The sequence below is a fragment of the Orbicella franksi genome, chromosome 4 (genome assembly GCF_964199315.1).
Source record: "Orbicella franksi chromosome 4, jaOrbFran1.1, whole genome shotgun sequence".
Classification (NCBI taxonomy): Eukaryota; Metazoa; Cnidaria; class Anthozoa; order Scleractinia; family Merulinidae; genus Orbicella; species Orbicella franksi.
In genome coordinates, this window is record NC_138148.1 from 31,819,126 (window position 1) to 31,838,760 (window position 19,635).

Genomic DNA, 19,635 nt, shown 5'->3' on the forward strand with positions numbered 1-19,635 from the left:
TAATTCGGCCGCTTGGCTTTATATGGGAGGCCGTAGGGAACCCAACTGTTAAAAAGCGCTCTAGCAAGTTTTTAAAGAAACAATAAACCGAGCTTAGGATTGAAGTAACGACATGAAGAAAACCATTAGAGCAAGGGAGGGAACTAACAACAAACTCAAACCAGACTGATATAGATAACGCATCAAAGGTTTTCCGTCCACACTACGCCAGAGAAATTTAGAAACGTAACAATCACCAGTCATTTTAGATTTGTGTTTGAAGAAAACTCGGTTGGGGAAATCATATGATTATGTTCTCGAAAAGCTCTGTTTTCAAACTGTTTTCCGTCCACACTAAACCGAAAATCCTGTACTGTTTGAAGAATGTTTTTGAAAACTCCGTTTTCGAGGCGGATCAGTTTGGACGGTAGGCCTAACCGTAGAAATAAAGCTGCGTTTTCAAATATCTCCAACGTAATGTGGACGCTGCCTCAGTTAACACTTAGTTGGTTATTGACTTAACGTTACACGAAGCAAATTAAACCACCTAAGGCCACCCTCACACGTTGAGCGGCGACTCTTATGAATTTTTATCGTGTCTAAAGAATGATTAAAGATTTTAGAAAAGATTTTCCGCCAAGACGTTAGTCTCCTTTCGTCCATGAACTTGGAGTGTCGACGTTTCGATCGCCAGCATATTGCCTTGCGACATCAGTTACAAGGCTGTCAAGATCAACTTTGCGTTTCTTAACTTTTACCACTCTATCACTCAGGGGTCCACTTGAAAAACCACAGTATTGCCTGATGGTTTCTTTCACAGCTTTTCTCACTTCCCTGATTCGCCAACAATAAAGAACAGGGTTCACCGATGAATTGAAGAAGATTAAAGTCGCAGTGAATCCCTCGGCGACTGGGAGAGTGTCTCCAGTTATGGCCTTTAGCCCTGAAACTACACCAAACGGCAGATAACACGCTAACAATGTGAAGTAAACCCACAGCGCACTTGAAACCGTTTTCTTGTATCGTTCGAAGTGCAGCGGAGAGCTTTCATTTGGTTGCACATGAGAAGAACTGGCGTGAACTTTACTTTGGGTTAGATGGAGAATATAGTAGATTTTGATGTAACATATGGACGATATTACTACGCAAGGAGCAATGCTCGCCACACAAACAATGTTGAAGACAAATCTATTTTCCGGCAGAAAGCTTAGCAGCCCATTCGCGATATTGAGCACCCAACCAAAAATCCCAGAAGCGCGGACTCGCCCAATGGTCACTGTTTGTCTGTATCGTACTCCAAGCGACAGTGCTAGCAATCTATCGATGCTTAGGAAGGTTAGAGTGAAGAGAGACACTCCGCTTAAAATTGCACTTGTGCTATAACTCGATAACAACGGGAATCGAAATATCGCCAAATGTTTAGTCAGAATAGAAATGGCGTGAAGAGCAGCTAATGGCTGAGAAATAAGACCAACACAGGGGTCTGTAAACGCCAGAGAGCGGATTAATAGCCTCGATGGAGCATGAAGACCAGAGTTCCGTCCAAGAGCGAGGAAAATCAAAGTATTTCCTAGAGTCGCAGTGATGGCTAGGAAAATATTTAAACACGATAGAGTGATAAAGGAGTTATAAATATGCTCTAGGCTTGAATTGATGTCTTCAAACGATGTTGGCAGAGTCTTTAAGTTGTCAGCGATCATTTCTTTAAGGGGAACACTCCGAAGTCCGTTAAGCGTGATCAAGCTGTTTTCTTGAATGTAAATTAAAAAAAATAAAATAAATGTTTCCTTTAAAGGAGGTAGGTTTCTTTGTTTCAAGTCTACTCTGACAAACATTCGTTGCAAAAATGACATAAAATTTACTTTAGCGAGAGCATTTGTTTGTTTAATATTACACTAAATTGTACGTTAATGTGAACGAACCATTTGCTTTATTGGATAATAGTGCTTGCCTAACGCAACATGTAGGGAAAAAAATTATCTCCCACGTTTGGGAAAGCTGGCTATCTGCCAAACTGTGCCTGGGGCACTCTACTAGTTTAGATGTAAACAAGAAATGCGCGGGTCCGCTCAGATAAAAGAGAAATTCAAAAGAATACGTGACTTTCTGCATATAGTTCGTGAGATTTTTTCTGGTTAAATACACCTGTCGTGTAAACTACATACAAGGTAAATAGTAATTTAAAACTCCTCCGCAGATTTCTCTTTGTTCATTCTTTATTACAAACAAGTGATAGCATAACAAAACTCATGTTTCTCCGTGACACCTTAACGTCATAACGACGTCATGTTACCTAGCAACAGATTTTCCATTCAGCTTCCCTGGCCTTTCCCGTGGCGGATAGTCCTTAGGTCTTCCCCTACTCGCGCCCTCGATCCACGCTCGGGTTTTGAGGGACGTGAAAATGACTTTTCTCGTGCCGAGCTCGGATTGCGCCTCTCGACTTGCGCAAGCGTTGATTATGTATGTAGCAAAACGTGCATGTGTTGTCGTTACCGTGCCCCAACCTAGTGACGTCACAACTTGACGTCTGTCAAGAGTGCGTTTCTGGAAAACCAAACGAGTGAAAAACATTCTTATCTGCCGTGTATCTAGACTAGAAGAGGCCATAAATTTGGTTAAAATTTTGCGTTCAACCGTCAAACAAGAGCACACTTTACTAGATTTTATAACTGAACAGTTCCTACTCATAACATTTATTGCCCAGTTTGAATTGAATATTTTAGCGTGAACATCGTGATAGAATTCAATTCTGCCACGAATTTCATTTTGCCTGAGTCCTCAGGACAAGTCTGACAGTTTTATCGAGAGATTATCTCTTAGTTTTATAAATATTATAAAATCCACATGTTGAGCTATTATTCCGTTCTCGTGCAGTTATTAAATAATACTGGAAATATTCTTATATCCAATAGTACGCTGTCACAACCCTTAAAATGGACAACCGAATCAAAAAAAATTCTATGGAGTTGGAATTTTTGGTACTGTCAAAATTCAAAGTTACCGCACCAGCGAATCTATTGCAACTTTCTGAAAATCTCGCAATATACAAGAGTAACCGTGACGAATTACTTCAGCCTCGCAATGCATGTTGACATCAAAATATCAGACTGAAAAATGAGTTCCTCACCCAAACAACGCTTATACTAACTGACAGCTGATATAAAACTCCCCAGATTTTATTAAAAATTAAATTAACTGACAAATGATAAATGGAACTGCCAAGCTTTAACTAAGAAATTGCTTTATATCAAAATGCAAAATGACGGTAACTGCAGGAAATTTAGGGTCGATATGGCCATACTAAACTGCTGCTTTTCATTGAGTTTTAGGTCTATTTTTTCGAAGCGGTTATACTTGACGGTATTTATTTATTTATTTATTTCAGTATTTATTGCGATTCAGTTATCTCACAGATTGAAGTTTCCTACAATAGCGAGATAAAAAAGATCAAGTTTTCCGTTTGACTGCCTGGATAGCACGCAAGTTGAAAATATTGATGAATCCCAGCAACTCTCTCGCAATGGTTGACATGGCTATATTGCCATCGAGGAGAAAGAGCTTAATGATCATCTGAGAATGATAAACTTATCGTTTGGGATTAACCGACTTAATTGCCCAATAAAGTTTATTAAGCAACTATAATTTTAAAATCTAATTTAATTCTCTGAGCATCTTCATTTTACGTTTTCAAATCTTAGTGTTTTTCGCAGAACTTTGATGTCGCGAATAGTTCCTGTAATAAGCTTGTATGGGCTGACATACGACCCAAATGTTTAATGAGAGTTTTGTTTCTTTGCCACGCAGAAGGAACTCATAACCGAGAGAATGCCAAATGCTAATCTAACGTTCCGTCCAAACTGACAAGTGCCAACTCTAACAAAAATCTGTCATTTAAAATTTCAGAGCAGGCTTGAAATTTGGTTATCAAGAACCTGTTTGAAGGAGCAAGTGTAAAACCAATGCGACTATCACGACAAAGTGTTCAAAGTTATTTTAAGAACCCAGACAACCGTTAAGGCTTTCAAATTTGAAACCTTACACAGGCTAACGGCAGTTTTGGAAATGGTAAATGATGAAGATGAAGCAACTACACCGAGTTTTTTTGAAAGGAAAAGCTTGGATTACGTTTCAATCTCGTTCATTGCTCTGTCGTTCTTGAATACTTTATTTGTCATTACCACAACCCTGGGGAATATTTTGATAGTTTTCGCTCTTCGAAAGAAGTCTTCTATTTATCCGCCATCAAGATTCTTACTTCGTTCTCTGGCGATCACCGATCTCTGTGTTGGTCTCATTTCGCAGCCGTTAGCTGCTCTTCACGCCATTGCTATTCTGACTGGGCATTTGCGCATCTATCTGTTCACCTCTGTATCAAGCTATGTAACCAGTGCAGTTTTAAGCGGGGTGTCGCTCTTTGTTCTAACCTTTATCAGCATCGATAGATTGCTAGCTCTGTCGCTTGGAGTACGATACAGACAAACTGTAACTATTGGCCGAGTTCGTGCTTTTGTGCTTGTCAGCTGGGTGTTAAATGTTGTCAATGGAGTTGCGCTTCTTTCGCGGAACAAATTTGTTTTCTATATAGTGTGTATCACAGCAATCTTTCTTTGCGTGTTAACGTCCACCTTTTGTTACGCCAAAATTTACTATATCCTTCGTCTGCAACAAATAAAAGTTCGAGCTATCGGCTCTCAACGAAAGCCCAATGGAAGGTCTTCGCGCAATATCGAACAATACAAGAAAACAGTTTCAAACGCGCTGTGGGTTCACTTCACATTGTTAGCGTGTTATCTCCCGTACAGCATAGTTTCAGGACTAAGAGCAATTACTGGCGAATCCTTTCTAGTCGCCGAGGGCTTCTCTGCGACTTTAATCTTCTTCAATTCATCGGTAAACCCTGTTCTGTATTGCTGGCGAATCAGGGAAGTGAGGAAAGCTGTGAAAGATGCGATCGGGCAATACTGTAACTGTTTAAGTGAGTGATATTAATGAAGGAATGTCTGTATGCAGAGTAACCTTAACTAACCTGGCAGCCAAACGAAGAAGGCTGGATAGAAAAAGTCTATATGAAATATTTCCATTTAAAAATCACTTTTTTGATTCTAATAAAGAATTATAAAAGAATTTCAAAAAAAAACATGCAGTAATTCTGTTTGTCAGCGTGCCTGAATAAAATTGCTTTATAGAGCGCCACTGCGTTAATTTTTGAAACTCAACAGAATGTTTTGGCAAAATGCAGAAAATTGAACGGTGACACATCAAGAACTTCCCTATATTTTTCCTTTTAACCTATCATTTTATCGTGAGACTCTAACGCAAAACTACCTCGTACAGCCCAAAAAAACAACTTACACCATATGGTCACCCATTAGCCTTTCCACCCACATACTGAAAAACTACCATCGCAAGAATGGACTCAAGATTACCCCTTTGGGTCAATTGATAATCTCTTGGTCAAAACCATTAACCTGCCAAAATGCTAGTTTACAGTTTATGTGTGGTATAATATATGGAAAATTTTATTGTTCTTGTGGAATGATTCTTTATTTAGAGTTTTATTAAGACTATACGAATACACAACAAGAATCAAGACTGAATTAAGTGCTATTGTTCTCACACAAGATGATCGTGGGGTGAGAACACGCAAGCTTTATAATCTGCACAATTTTCCCCCCTTAAAGGGCGTTCGTTCGAAAATGTTCTACTCGATAGATTTTTTTCAAACTTCTACTGCGGTCAGATAATAAATTACTTGTTTCAGAAATGAAAAAAAATTGGGGGTCACGGACTTCGTTTCTGAGATAAAGCGTGTGGAAAACTAGTCTGATTTTGAAAAATTGGTGCGCGTAAATCAGCATGGTCTCCAGGGTTTTTAGCTTAAAATATCAAAGATGAATTAACGGGGACAAACTATCCTAGTAATATTTTGTATAAGTGAATCCGTTGCGTTAATAATCCCAAATGTTGTTAACGTTTTGACAAAACTTAATCCTTCGAGAGGCGTTTGAAACCGCCGTACAGATAAACGAAGAGCTAAAAAGAACGGAATTCGATGGTGCATTTTGCAAAAAATTCAAACTTCTAGTAGATGGATTTCTTCATTTTTTCGCTAAACGTAGAAAATCGGTACAGAAAATGATCCATCAAAAGAAAAATAGGGTCACCGAACGTCCAAGGTCGTTAAATCCAGGCAAAGTTATAGCAATGGCCATCTGCCCTATCATTGTTCATTTTATTACTGAGCGCGTGCATCGATGCATGACGTGGCGTGTGATTTTGCGTGCGCAAAAAGGATGCGCAGAAACAATTACCTCGAACGTCCTTAATTTGGCGTTTGATAACATTATGGAACAATAGGAGCCTTCTGCCATGTTATCTATACTCTACCCTACAACTATCTGCTTCTTTTTCGACTTTCCTTCTTGGAGAGCAAAAAACGCTATAAATTCATCGAGACCTTTGAAACGTTTTACACAAGAGGTACTTATTCTCTAGCAAAAAATGTTGAGGTTTCATACAAAGCAATCTAGTTCCAACATAAAGGCTTTTTCTCCTATGCCAAATGTCTCCTTGGACGGATTAATTCTAAGAGGAACTTGTGATCACAACTCGTGATTTTAAGGTGGCATGGTCCGAACGAAAGCAATAGATTGATTTTAGCTTCGGACATCTCATCTCCTCCTTGACATTCCGTCTTTTAGTTAATAAATAGTTTCTTTAAAAAGATCATCAAGGAGTGTCGACGCTTCCTCGAGACGTAAAGCCCTCTAGTAATTTATAGCTTACAAATTTACGTACAACCCGTTGCTGTAAACAGAACAGTCAATCATTCAGATATGAGTTAATTTAACTTATAGTCAAGGTTTTCTTCCGGGAAAAAAAGTTCTCAGTCTAGCTCTTAACACTGGCGATACAATTCCAGTCTGCTATATGAAGTGTACATCCATCCCGGGGAAACTCCCATATAAAAAGAACAGGGATGCTGATTGTACCGTTTAGGAGTTGAAAAGGTCCACAGTGTGGGAGCTTTTGTAGTACCTTTTAGGGCACTGAGCCGGAAAAAATATGATAGGAGATAATGTGTTGTTTTAAAATTGGTTCCTCTTGGGGGGTGAAAAAAAATTACGCCACGCCCACAAAACAGGATCTTGGTACCTCTTAGGTCTTCTTTTCAAAATTTCCGACGAGCACCCCCGTCCTTTTTTTTTTTTTATGTAATGGGATTCCCCCGAAAAATCCACCATCGTTGTGATCCAGTTTAGTTATCGTACGACTCTCCAGTGTGAACGGTTAGTTTGACGTTCGTTCCGTACAGACTGAGTGCAGGATAGAACTCTCCTGATAACCCCACAAATGTCGGTCCGTTTGGTCTCGATGGATCAGCAAGGAGCTTACCTAAGAGAGAGAAGGTTAGAGTAAAGTCTGCTTTTAATCCTCGTGGTCTATCAGGCCGTTGCTTATCTCCTTCTATTAAAATAAAAACTGATCATTGGATAATGCAATTCGAGAGTTTTCATTGCCTTAACCATCAGCATGGGTTATGAGCCATTATACCATGCTCTACAAATATGGCAAGGATACGCGTGATTTTTGAGGGTCTTTTAATTTTTATTTTAGTTTAGTTTTCTCTACTTTGGGGACGTTGTTAATAAAACAATTATTCCACTTACGCTTGTTGGATTTGAGATGATTATAGCCAACTCGGCGCTACGTGCCTCGCTGGCTATCTACCATCTTATATCCAACGTGCGCTCGTGGAATAATTGTTAATTATCTGTACCATTGAGCGGCTAAGAGCATTTCTACTCCAACCTGACAATTAGTCCATTTCAAGATTACTTGAGTCAGTTTATACCGTGATCCCCTGGAGATAATGGGCTGGGTTGCATAAAATTCGCCGGGACTCATTTACACATCTGGGAGGAAAGAGGCAGTGTGGGATTAAAGTTTCTTGCCTAAGAACACTGCATAATGACTCAGCCTTGGACCCAGACTGCTCAATCCAGATGGCTAATTCCCTCTATCAGACCCCCGTGCAGGGAATCATGGTAGCTGTATCCAGTACAAGACGATGAACACAACTACCATGTTTTCCCTGCAGGCGCTTTTCATAGAGGGACTTGGCGATTCCTGCGCAGCCAACACGCAAAATTAAAAGAAAAATAAAGGTCACTGTTTCAATTCTTTCCTAAATACTGTCGTAAATTTGAAAATGAGAGTTATTACAGGTAGAGGCAGCGTAGCAGGGTGAATAAGGCGCCGGACTTGAAACCGGAGGTTGCGGGTTCTTCGACGTGAAGTTAATTTTGTATAACTCAAAATGAAGTATTACTATCACTGTACTGAATATACCTTATTCAAAAATACCACAGCTTTAAGCTCAGACAAGAAACCAGTGTAAAGCTGAGGGGGGGGGGGGGTTGATTTTGGATCTGATTGGTTTACAACAACAATGTCATTTTTCTATGATTTTTTAGCGCACATTTCTTAAAGTATCGAATAGTGATCTTCACCGAAGGTCACAAATGATAACCTCTTGCGAATCTGATGTGCTGAATTGTAGGTTACCATCACATTACAACTGCCACCTTACCAACTCTCGCCTTCACTCAAATAATAATATCACCCTCCCCTCAAATAACTGAAGAACTCTATAGTGCCTGAACCAACCCTCCCCTCCCCTCAAATACTTGAAGAACTCTATAGTGTCTAACCCAGTCCCCTTCCCCTCAAATACTTGAAGAACTCTATAGTGTCTAACCCAGTCCCCTTCCCCTCAAATAACTGAAGAACTCTATAGTGTCTAACTCAACCCTCCCCTCCGATCAAATAACTTACGAGTTCTAGAGTTTCTTACCGTTGAGATATAAATTCAAGAAGTGTTCATCTAAGTTCAACAGTACACCAATATTGGCGTGAGTCAGCTCTTTAGAGGACTTCTTTATCTGAACTCGGTTTTTGGTATTTGAACACGAAGCGTTGGGGTGTTCATTAATCTGTACAGCGTAAGAATCGGAATCCTCTCCTAATATTGGATCTTCGATCACCTTACGAGCGACCCCTACACCTGTGGGAAAGCAAAAGAAAATCTGTTTTGTTGTCCAATAACTATATATAACTTGGGTAGTTCATTCCGAGTTTTGGTATTGGTTTTACGACACTCAATGGAAAACCGCCCTATAACTGGCATTTTCAGGGATAGTTTTAAAACGCTCTACCAGTTGCTAAGATGTCACGTTGCGGACGACTCCTGTCCGTAGATATTGCGTGACGAAACCCCAAAGGAAGTTGCTCATAGAAGGCTACACTCACCAATAATGGAAAGCTTATTGTGAGAGTTGAATTCATCCACGTGAACCCTCCAGTAATGGCATGCAGATGACAGCTTTACGTTGCCCAAAATGAATGTGTACATGGGACTCTTCAGGCTCACAGTGCAGTTTTCGTTCGTCAATTCCAGGTCGTGATTCGCTGATGATGGATCCAGTTGAAAGTACAGCCCTGGAGAAGAACGCAATCATAAAACCTAGCCATTAGCTCGATTTATTACACAAGAAAGGCTTTCGCAAGCTTTTTCGTTCTCCCTCCCTCCCAGTTTTTTTTTAAATTAGGCTTTAGAAATATGCTTGGCAAGAACTCTTCGTTTAATCATCTAAAATCGAAGAGGTGTGTTTGAATGAGCGAAAGTTTAAAACCCCGATAGGGACATCCATTAATACAGTATATAAGCTGATGACGTAGTTCTGAAGAGATCCGTGGAGTGTATGTGATTGGCTGTTTCTTTCGCGCGAAAATTCAAAAAATGATTGAGAACCAATCATAGACGCTCCACTAATCTGTGTAAAGGGACGTCATCAGTCTGGATCTTAGACTTCTCTCGAGCAGGTGAAGAAGTAAGCGGAGAAAGTAAGATGTGTTTTTGTTGAGGCTAATAAACTAACCACCCTCCTAGTAATCATTGTTTTTAGAGGGTTATGTGCTAAACAAAAACTACCTTTCGGTGTCGATAGAACAAGTTCCTCGCTCGGTGTTCCCTCGCCAGTTGGATTTACACCGTACACCCGCGTGATGATATTGACACTGTAAGGCACGCTGTACAACGCGTACTCTCGCGCGGGTCCCTCGTAGAGTCGTTTGAACTTGCGGTCTTTCTTCCGTCGAATTGCATACTCTGAACTCTTCACCATGTCTACCTCAAGCACGAAGTAATCCACGCAACATTTTGTTTCAGGAGCAAACCAGCCAAGCACTACTGTGGTGTTGTTTACTTTACATCTTGCCTTGTTGAATGCCGGAGGGTCTACAAAGAGAAAATGATGTTCGGAGATTATTTCTTAACTATTAATAATTTATTCATTTAGTAATAATTTATACATTATCCAAATTGACTGGAGCATCAATTTTGTTTGTCTCCTATGTAGACTCTCCTAGGGATCGTCACGCAATTCCTCCCCCCCCCCCCCCCCACGACCTAAGGGTTAGGTTTAGGGTTAGTTTGTCATCCCTTTAGTTCGTCGTGAGGAAGATTGCATGACAAGCCCTAAGAGAGTCTGCATAGGTTGGTTTATCAGTAATTTGGACATCCACTGTGTTTTGAAAGACTTTCCAGTCTCATTTTGCTTTGCAAATGCTCAAATGAAATCTCTTTTCTACCTGGTGCTGAAGGCGTAGCTATTCCAGTTACCATACTCATCTCCACTTTGGTCCCATAAAGACACAGTCCCGCACATAACTCTCCGCTCAGCCCCTTAAAACTAGGGCCCTTAGGGCGACTGATGTCCGTCTGAAGTTCCCCGTCAAGGTAAATGTTAAGGAATTGTTTGTTCAAGTCCAGCAAAACACCAAAGCTGCTCTCTTTCAAGTCCTTAGCTTTTCGTTTGATCTGAATTTTATGTTTGGAGTTTTCAGTGCGGGCTGTCGTGCCTTCGAACACTTGCAGTGCGTATGAGCTGGATGTGTTTCCCAGAATGGAATCCTGTGTGATTTTCTTGGCAACTCCTGTAAAAATACGCATAAAATATTATTTACAAGAGCATCTTTCCTCCTTTGTTTACTACTGTATCACTTTTTTCCATTTCAATAGATTTATTTAATTTCTTTATTTCTATACAGTTATAAACAGTCACACTTGACAGCTGCACCTATTACTAAAAAGAAATAAATGATAAATATAATACCGTTACATGTTTTCCCGCGCTTACAACTTGTTACAACTTCCCCGCACTCACGACATGTAACATGTTTTCCCGCGCTCACCGCGTGTACATGTTTCCCGAGCTCACCGCGTGTTAAAAGATTTCCCGCGCTTACCATATGTTACATGTTTTCCTGCGCTTACCACTTGCGACATATTTTCCCGCGCTTGAAAGCTGCTGCGCGTTCCTGCTTTGAGTTAGAGCTGTTTCATTGTACAAATTTGCGGCCTTTGTAAGTGGCTAAATGATATTAAGGTTTCATTTTACCAACGGTCATTTAGAAAACCACGCGTCAATAACTTACCGACGGCAAAGAAAGAATTTTCTCCTTTAAAGTTATCGATGTTGATGGTCCAAAAGTGACAACCGTCAGCAAGGAATGCTGTTCCAAACACATTGCCATGTACCATGGCGGTCTGTTTTACTGTGAGATGATCTCCAGACAGGCGTAGAGATTCGTGCAATGTTTCTTTATCCAGTTTGAAAATAACACCTAAGAATAAAGGGGTACTGGAATTATAAACTGTACTGTGCACAGATGCGAGTTTTCAAAACGACAGCGCACGGGCCAACACAGTCAACACAAACACCAGAATGAAGATGCTAAGTGATACCACACGGAAATTGGTATGTTTTCCCTCTCGTATCTAAGGGACAGAGATTCATCTAAATCTACAGAAGGGAATCTACTTTACATCATGTAAATAGAAATCTAAATTTGATTCCAAGTACCTTTCTCAGTGGAAAGCGATACTTCATCACTCGGTTCACTTTCTCCAGCGGTATTCAACGCCTTGACACGCGCGAGTACTGTAACATTGTACTCCAGTCCCCTGAGTGTGTATTTGGTGCGCGGTCCTTGATACACCTTGGTAAAGTTTCGCTCCTGGTGGATGTCCCCCTCCCGGTCCAGTGTGTCTATCTCTACAATGTAACAGTCCACGTTGCAGTTTTCCGGAGGAGACCACACTAGGTTGATCTTGGTGTTCTCGACGCTGCATTCTTCGAGATGGATTACAGGAGGATCTGGAAAACAAACAAAAAAAGAGCGGAAACAGAATGTTTTTCGCAGTTCGTGACATCGAATACCAAGTTGGGAAAACGTTACATAATTAGCAGCATTCCAAAATTAAATAAAATAACTAAATAAGTAAATGAATACAGCAACTGGCAGTGGCATATTTCGCAGTGGATCTTCAACCACTGTTTCCAGATCAAATTGGAATTTAGAAGTGTTGGTATTTGTAAAGGGAAGAAACTCGAAAAACCCGGAAGAAAACGCCTCGTTGGATCGAAGACGAGAACGAACAACAAACTTAAAATTGTGTTCAGCCGAGCACTCTCACCACTGCATCATTAGTGTTTGACGGACCTAGTCGTGCAACACGCATTTTAAAACATTTGGAGACTGAATCTTTCAAGTTCGTCCTTCGAAACCCGCCTTAGTCTCAATTGCTGGTTTTCAGTGTCACGCAATTCAAAATAGATCAAAATAAAAATCAAAACCGGTCGATAGATAAAGTCCAGAATCTGGGAAATGAAAGAAGGTAAATATGCAAAGACTCTCGCCAAAATTCTGGTCACAGCACTTTTTCTTACGCGAGATATGCGGATAAATTTTTTACCCAAATTTATAGAGATTTGTATGGAGACGCCATGCTGGTGCCCATCCGTATGGGCACCAACATGGCGGCCGGAAACCAACAGAAACATCTGGCACTGAGTTTTGTTACAAAAGCGTGAATTTATCCCTCGAAGAACTCTAAAACATTAAAATAAAACTTTTTCTAAGACATGAACTGTTCAGACAGCCAAGTTCCCCGAAATAAGTCACTTTTTTAACCATCATGACAGCTCTTTAGGCCGTTATGTAAATGCCGCGTCACGCAAAAGCTTAGAAATTCAAGTGTAGTGTATCACAAAACCAAGAACCCATTCGGAGCGAAAATTTGTATGAATATTAGTTTTCAGCAGCTCTTATACATCATTAAAGTAAAATATCAGGAAGATCAATAGTTTTGTAGTTTGAATTTTAGTGACGTCATGTGAAAACCAGCTATAGTCTTTTTATGTTTCACCCATATCTTACCGGAGCATGTGCTTGGTCTTTCCAGTCCAGTCTGTAAACTCAACTGCACACAACCTCCAAACATACTAAAGGCCGGCCGAATAGGGCCAACCACGCCCACCATCGAAGGTCCCCCGGGACGACTGTCGTCTGTCTGTAGCTTGCCATTCCAGTATATGTTCATGATTTGATTTTCTAAGTCGAGCAGCACCGCTACATTGTTTCCTTTGATGTCCTTTGCTTTCTGTTTGATCTGGAGCCTGTTGTGGGAATTCTCGCACCACAGCGAGGTGTTCTCAAAAATTTGCAGCGCAAAAGAGTTTGCGTCATTTCCTGGGAAATATAATGGACAGGAGTTAATAACGACAAGGCCATGACCAACAAAATACAAGAGCAGAACATTTTGGTTAATTTCATAATGAAGCATTGCGAAAAATTGAAGAACTTGACACCATCTTGTTAAAATTAACAATTAACTTTTGACGTTGGCTCTACGTCACTATTAAAGTCAAAGCGCGCAAATAAAAATGTGAACGAATTCGAAGAAAACAGAGATAAAAAATAAAGTACATTAAAAGTTTGCATGCAAAAGAGTTATTTACTCAAACTACTCAATTCCTGCCAAACATTTTTACGCGACTCCTCTGCATGCGAATATTTTATTCTTTCTTTTATTTTATTATTTTATTGCATCTTATGATACCTATAGGTCGACCATCATCCACCTCTTTTGCAACACCAATGGCAACGAACCCGTTATTACTTGCTCCGGTAAACTGGTCAATCCTGACTCTCCAGTAATGACAACCATTTGACAAAGTCACGCGGGACATAACACTAGCGATGGCTGGACTCGTCAGCTTGGCCACGGATAGATCACGTGAGAAAACCAGCTCACGTTTGGGACACGTAGAGGGGTCCAGTGTGAAATGCAGCCCTCAAAATGAAATAGAAAATTGTTCAAAATTGGACTCAGGACATGCTAAAGTGTAAGGTTAGATCTTCACTTTGGTCTACGCAGCTAGAGCGTGCCCCGGTTTATTAGTGAAAGGTTAGGTCTTTAGCTGAAGCGTACCCTGGTTTCCTGTGGCTGTGGTACTTAATGAGGATTATTGCTTTTCCCCTGGACTGAGATGCTTGTCCATTAAAAATCTCCTCCCCCTCCCCCCCCCCCCCCCACCTCCGTTGGATTTTTTTCAGGTTGCTCCAACAAATTTACATTACCAATTGATACTCCTGCGCAGAAAGGGGCGCTGTGAGAGTATAGAGGTTTACCCCAAGAACACAAAGCAATAACCCCGGCCAAAGCTCAAACTCGGAGTGCTCGATATGGAGTTTTATTATCGCGCTAATCACCAGGTCACCGCACCTAACATACTAGAATAAGGAGGAACAGGGATGGTGTGAAATCAGTCTACCCTTCTCCGTGTAAATCGTGATGTCCTTGCTGAAAGGTCCTTTCCCGGCTCGGTTCGACGCACAGACCCTGGCAGTGACCCGCGCATTGTAATGAAGGCACTCCAGATTGTACTTGCAGGCTGTCCCAAGGGATACCTTCACAGTTTCACGTTGTTCTTTTTCGTTTGGGGCTTGTGTAGGCGTATAAATATTAGCCTCCAGATGATAGGCATCCACGGCGCTTGGAGGCGCATTCCAGACTAGCTGGATTGTCCGGTTTGTGGCCTTACATTGAGATGAGACGAAACTTGGGCTGTCTGAAGATTTAAAATTTTATTGTTAAAGGCGAGCTGCCCTGGTCCGTTTGTTGGATGTCATCGACAATAAATACAGAGAAATGTCTCGTGAATTATCGCTTGAAAGCGTTACCATTTTAACAAAACGATAAAAAAAACGGTTCTTAGTAACTAATTTTAACAACAGTTTAGACCATTTTCCCAAATCTTTATTGGAATATATTTCTTCTCATGGTACCGAAAAAAGCAAAAACAAACAGTTAAGGCGACTTCATTGGCCAATCCAAGTCACGAGTTGTCTCACAGAGCCTTTGATTTGAGGCGGTGTTGCGGTCCCTGCAACAAATGTGAAAAAACCGTCTTATGCTTAGCTATTTCGCTATCTCATTTATCATAGTTTAAGGTCCTCTTTTCGTCAAGGATTTAAAACTGGCGAGTGAGGAGGGGAGGGGACTGGTTGGTCCTTTGCTAAAAGCAAAGTCTCCATCCCCACCCCTGACAAAACACTTACCCGGTATTTGAAGCCACGTGACTTTCTTGAGCACCTTCCTTTCCCATGACGTGTCAACCGCCATGTGATCAAAGGTTGGAGTAATGGAGGAGGCAGAGGGAAGACTTCTGATTGTTTCGAGCATGAGATTCAACCTGAAATTAGAGCAAGGAACAATCAACTCGGGGATAAATTAACTTCTTCGATCGGAAACCCGTTTTCTGAAAATTGAAAAGCATGAGAGCATGAGATCGTTTGATTGGTCGATATCGGCCGCGGAAAACCTTTCGGTGTGTTCACGAGGTTTTAACGAAAAACGTGAAATGCTTCAACTAAGTAATGAGTAAGATTTTATATTAACGTTTACTCGGTTTACGGCAGACACAATGTAAAAAAAGACCTTTCAAGTAGCTAGATTTCTCAAACTTATTGATAATTCATCAAGTTTAAACAAAGGAAAACATGACGGTGACGATGTTTGAATACCTGATCTTAATTAGCGTAGATGTTTACGAGGATATTTCTCCGTTTTCTCCTCAGTTTTAGAAAAGATACATCAATTCCAAACACTCAAGACAGCGTTTGACCACATATCCAAACATCTCGGAGTTCGTCAAAAATACCCCGCTGCGCGTCGAATTTTTAACTATCTTCTCATTGTTTGGAAATGTGGTCAAACGCTGGCTTTCTTGTTTGATATATTACTTACCTTGTCTTCAGAGCGCTGACAGTCTAGAAGAAAGAAAAAAAATTCATCTGTTAAAGCGATTACTTACATCTCCCAACTCTATGTGACTTTGATATGGTCGTTCTAAACAACCATAGAAAAGATGATTTTAGTATAGCTAGTTACACCGACTTAACAGTCATACTTAATCTAGCGATACATTTATTTTGCCGTCTTGCGAGGCCTCCCTTGGTCCTGATACACATGTTATGTATGCCGTCACTGAACATCTTGTTAAACCGGCTTGCTAAATCTCAAGCGCATTCACACTGGTATGTACTGTACAAGTCACACTTACCTGAAGGAAAGTAGCAGGGTTATCTTCTTTAAGAGCTTCTTGTGTGAACTCAGCTAAGCCGTCGCCTTGTAACAACACGTGTTCACACTGGTGCATGGCGTCGTTCAGTTCTGCTAGTTTCTCTTGATATTCATCACTGACTCGTTTGAGTAACTCCACTTTCTTCTTTTCCACGATGGAAAGTAAGGAATCGCACTCCCTTTTAACATGAGCCTCCACGTCACAGCCAGACTTCTGAAAATTCATCAGAAATACAGAGTTTAAATTGTTTTATTTTTCCTGCCTTCTAATTACGAACCGTGGAGGTGCGGTGGCGTCATGGTTAGTGCGCTCGTCTCGGAATCGAGCGGTCCAAGCTCGAGCCCAGCCCGGGGACATTTTATTGTGTCCTTGGCCAAGGCATTAAACTCTCACAGTGCCTCCCTCCACCCAGGTGTATAAATGGGTACCGGCGAATTTAATGCCGGGGCAACCCTGCAATGGACCAGCATCCTATCCAGGGAGGAGTAGAAATACTCCTAGTCGCTTCATGCTACAGAAACCGGGATAAGCTCCAGCCTGATTGGCCACTTGGCTCGTATACAGACTTTACCTTCTTTTACCCAACTACGAACCAAGTTATGAGACTTCTACGCTCGCGCGCTCAATTCTTCTCTCACAGGATTCGAATAAACCACATTCCTTTGTAACGACTTCAGAGATCCGCGTCTCTGATTGGTTGTTACTTGCGCGCAAAAATTCAAAACTGACTAACAACCAATCAGAGACTTATTATATTTAATAGACGAATCTCTGTACAGTGACGTCATTAGAATGGAATTTTTTCGGTCGAATTTGAGACTTCTCTCTCTAGGCTCTTTTAGTCTGATTTGCTCCTCGACAAGCGGAAACTGAGACCTTTGGTTCTGCTGCATGCCAGCTCACCTTAGCAATGGTGCACATCCCCTCTAAGGATTGAAGCGTCTTTTGAACGTGGTAATTCTTTCTTGTTAGAGTGCCTAATGTTCGCGCCAGTTCCTCCTAAAAATAAAAACACAATTTGACTAAAACAGTTCATTGTGTATAAGGTTAGCGTTTACCTCAAAACCGCCATTTAAAAAACTATATTAACGGTGAGGTAATGCAAACTTGCATTTCCAATAAACGTTTCCGTTATGTGAATCACTTCCAGGTTTAACCAATTAAATAGCTCCTTTTATACTCGCTAAGGTAAAGATTGTTTTGCGGTTTTGTCTCCGTTTAAAAGATTAGCCGGAAAAATTGTTTTTTCGCGAGCATATTACAAAATCCTTGTACGTCTTATGTGTGAAAACTAGTCGTTTTGTTGTAATTCTTCGCGTCTTTTCACCTAACAGTTGCTTTTGTTCAAAATCTGGCCAGGTAAATCGTGTTTTACTCACTTTTGTGTTCTTAAAAACTGGCTCCAACAGTTCAACTTGATGTCCCTTATGATGGCCGTACTCCTTACAAAGGTAACATACGGGAACCTTGCAGTCAAAGCAGTACAGTGCAAGCTTCTCTTCTTTATGCTGCTGGCATTGCATGCTGGTCTCTTTATGCTTTTGAGGCCTTGCTACTGCGGGCCCTATGGTATGGTCCGCCAAAGGGCCCTTACTGGGATGACATGCGTCGAAACAGGTCCCACAGTACAGAAAGGCACACTCATTGCAAGACAAAGTGGCCTTTTGTGGTGAGTAGTCCTCGCAGAATTGACATAGGAGAGGTTCCTCTGGAGCTTGACCTGTAATGCAGGGAGGTCGAGGGTTATAAGTCAGTCCTGTGGAAAACTTTCGGCCGGACCCTGATCCAACGGTACAGGAATGAGCCCCGTCCGGGGTCATTGTTTGTGTTGTTGAACAAGACTCTCCGAGTGCTTTTCCAGCGAATTGGACGGGAAGGGGCGGGAGAGGGTACTCTGAGACGAATTTGCATGCCTTCCGGGGGGAATCGAACCTAAGATAAGCAGAGTCGGCCTGACGGGCTACTAACCACGGGTGGAGAATTGAATAAGGTCTACAGCAACCCGATACGCCCATACTCGAAAATACTAGTCGGCCTTGGTCATTGGGTATTTAATTTAGAGGGAGGAAAAGCGGCCGTATGATCGACTCGAATGAGTACAAATGAAGACAACGTGATGTATATACCAATGCCCGCTAATGAAGCATTGTGACAACGTCTCACAATGACACAACGTCCCAGGGACGAGGTTACGCAACCCATGATAAATACATTTCTTTTCAAGGAAAGATTCTCTGCTCAGCAAAAGAAAATCGTATATTATTACCATCGTGGTTAATTACATAATGTGTTTGAGATCATCTAAAAAGATACCCTTGAACATGAAATCTCCACCCTACAATCTTACAACCTTTTGCTCATAGAGAGAAAAATTCCGTTCATTTCAAAAGGAAGGAGGGCAAATCCAATTGGATTTTCTCGTTTTCGAGACGCTCATTAACGTGAAGTTTTCAATAAAATAAAACTCACTTCGGTGTTACAAATAAATAATTAAAATGAAAGTATAAAACTTGAGTTTCTAAAAGCTTGTTAATGATCTCACTAAAATATTTTGAAAGCTTTTATCTTTCTTTCAGCTCTGGCTCTTCTTTTTCAAAATAGCAAGGTACATTTATAAATGATTGCGTTCTTTCCAGCTCATCCAAATAATTGAAATTGATGAAGAATTAGTGAACTTTATTTCGTAAATATTGCAATCTTAGTGTATTAAATTTTAAATACCCGAACCGGAGTGTTTGATTGATACAAAGCAAAATATACCCCTTTTAAAATAATACAACCAGGTAAACCGTTAAGATGTGAAAACAAGTATTTTTCCTATTTTATACATACCTGGCGGTCTTCTTTCCTCCTTGAAACGTTCAATTACATTTTCCAAGATCAAATTCCGCGGCAGTCCGTCTACTCCGCGAGGATCAAACGGAATTTTTCGCCGACAAGTCGGGCATTTAACATCAGGATCCAAATGCGACTTGTAATCTGCGCTTCTATTTTCCTTCACCCATTTAGCCCAAACTTTCGGCGCTCCGTTGGGTTCCAAGATTTTCCGCGCGCATGGTGTGCAAAGGTTATGGGAACATGGAAGAACTATTGGTCTTTGAAAAAGATCCAGACACACAGGACATGTTAGTTCTACCTCCATCACTGGAGACAAATGGTT

At 40.9% G+C, this 19,635-nt stretch overlaps 3 protein-coding genes across 3 annotated transcripts; 1 reads left to right on the forward strand and 2 right to left on the reverse strand.

Annotated features, from left to right (window-relative positions):
- Window positions 1–623: 623 nt before the first annotated feature.
- On the reverse strand, window positions 624–1,679 carry LOC145485707 (adenosine receptor A3-like). The gene has a single exon (XM_081464330.1). It carries the CDS (start codon window positions 1,677–1,679, stop codon window positions 624–626), a length of 1,056 nt encoding a protein of 351 aa, XP_081320456.1.
- Window positions 1,680–4,030: 2,351 nt separating this feature from the next.
- On the forward strand, window positions 4,031–4,965 carry LOC145484187 (trace amine-associated receptor 1-like). Its single transcript, XM_081462819.1, has one exon. It carries the CDS (start codon window positions 4,045–4,047, stop codon window positions 4,963–4,965), a length of 921 nt encoding a protein of 306 aa, XP_081318945.1. The 5' UTR covers window positions 4,031–4,044.
- A 1,893-nt stretch (window positions 4,966–6,858) lies between these two features.
- LOC145483995 (E3 ubiquitin-protein ligase TRIM9-like) lies at window positions 6,859–19,617 on the reverse strand. Its single transcript, XM_081462587.1, has 16 exons — window positions 19,308–19,617; window positions 17,855–18,195; window positions 17,379–17,474; window positions 16,455–16,688; window positions 16,139–16,161; window positions 15,451–15,584; window positions 14,664–14,960; window positions 13,949–14,182; window positions 13,267–13,578; window positions 11,910–12,203; window positions 11,482–11,670; window positions 10,636–10,980; window positions 9,977–10,282; window positions 9,295–9,483; window positions 8,840–9,049; window positions 6,859–7,377 (listed from the first exon to the last, which is right to left on the reverse strand). The coding sequence occupies exons 1-16, from the start codon at window positions 19,615–19,617 to the stop codon at window positions 7,241–7,243; spliced, it is 3,651 nt and encodes a 1,216-aa protein (XP_081318713.1). The 3' UTR covers window positions 6,859–7,240.
- Between the last annotated feature and the right edge of the window lie 18 nt (window positions 19,618–19,635).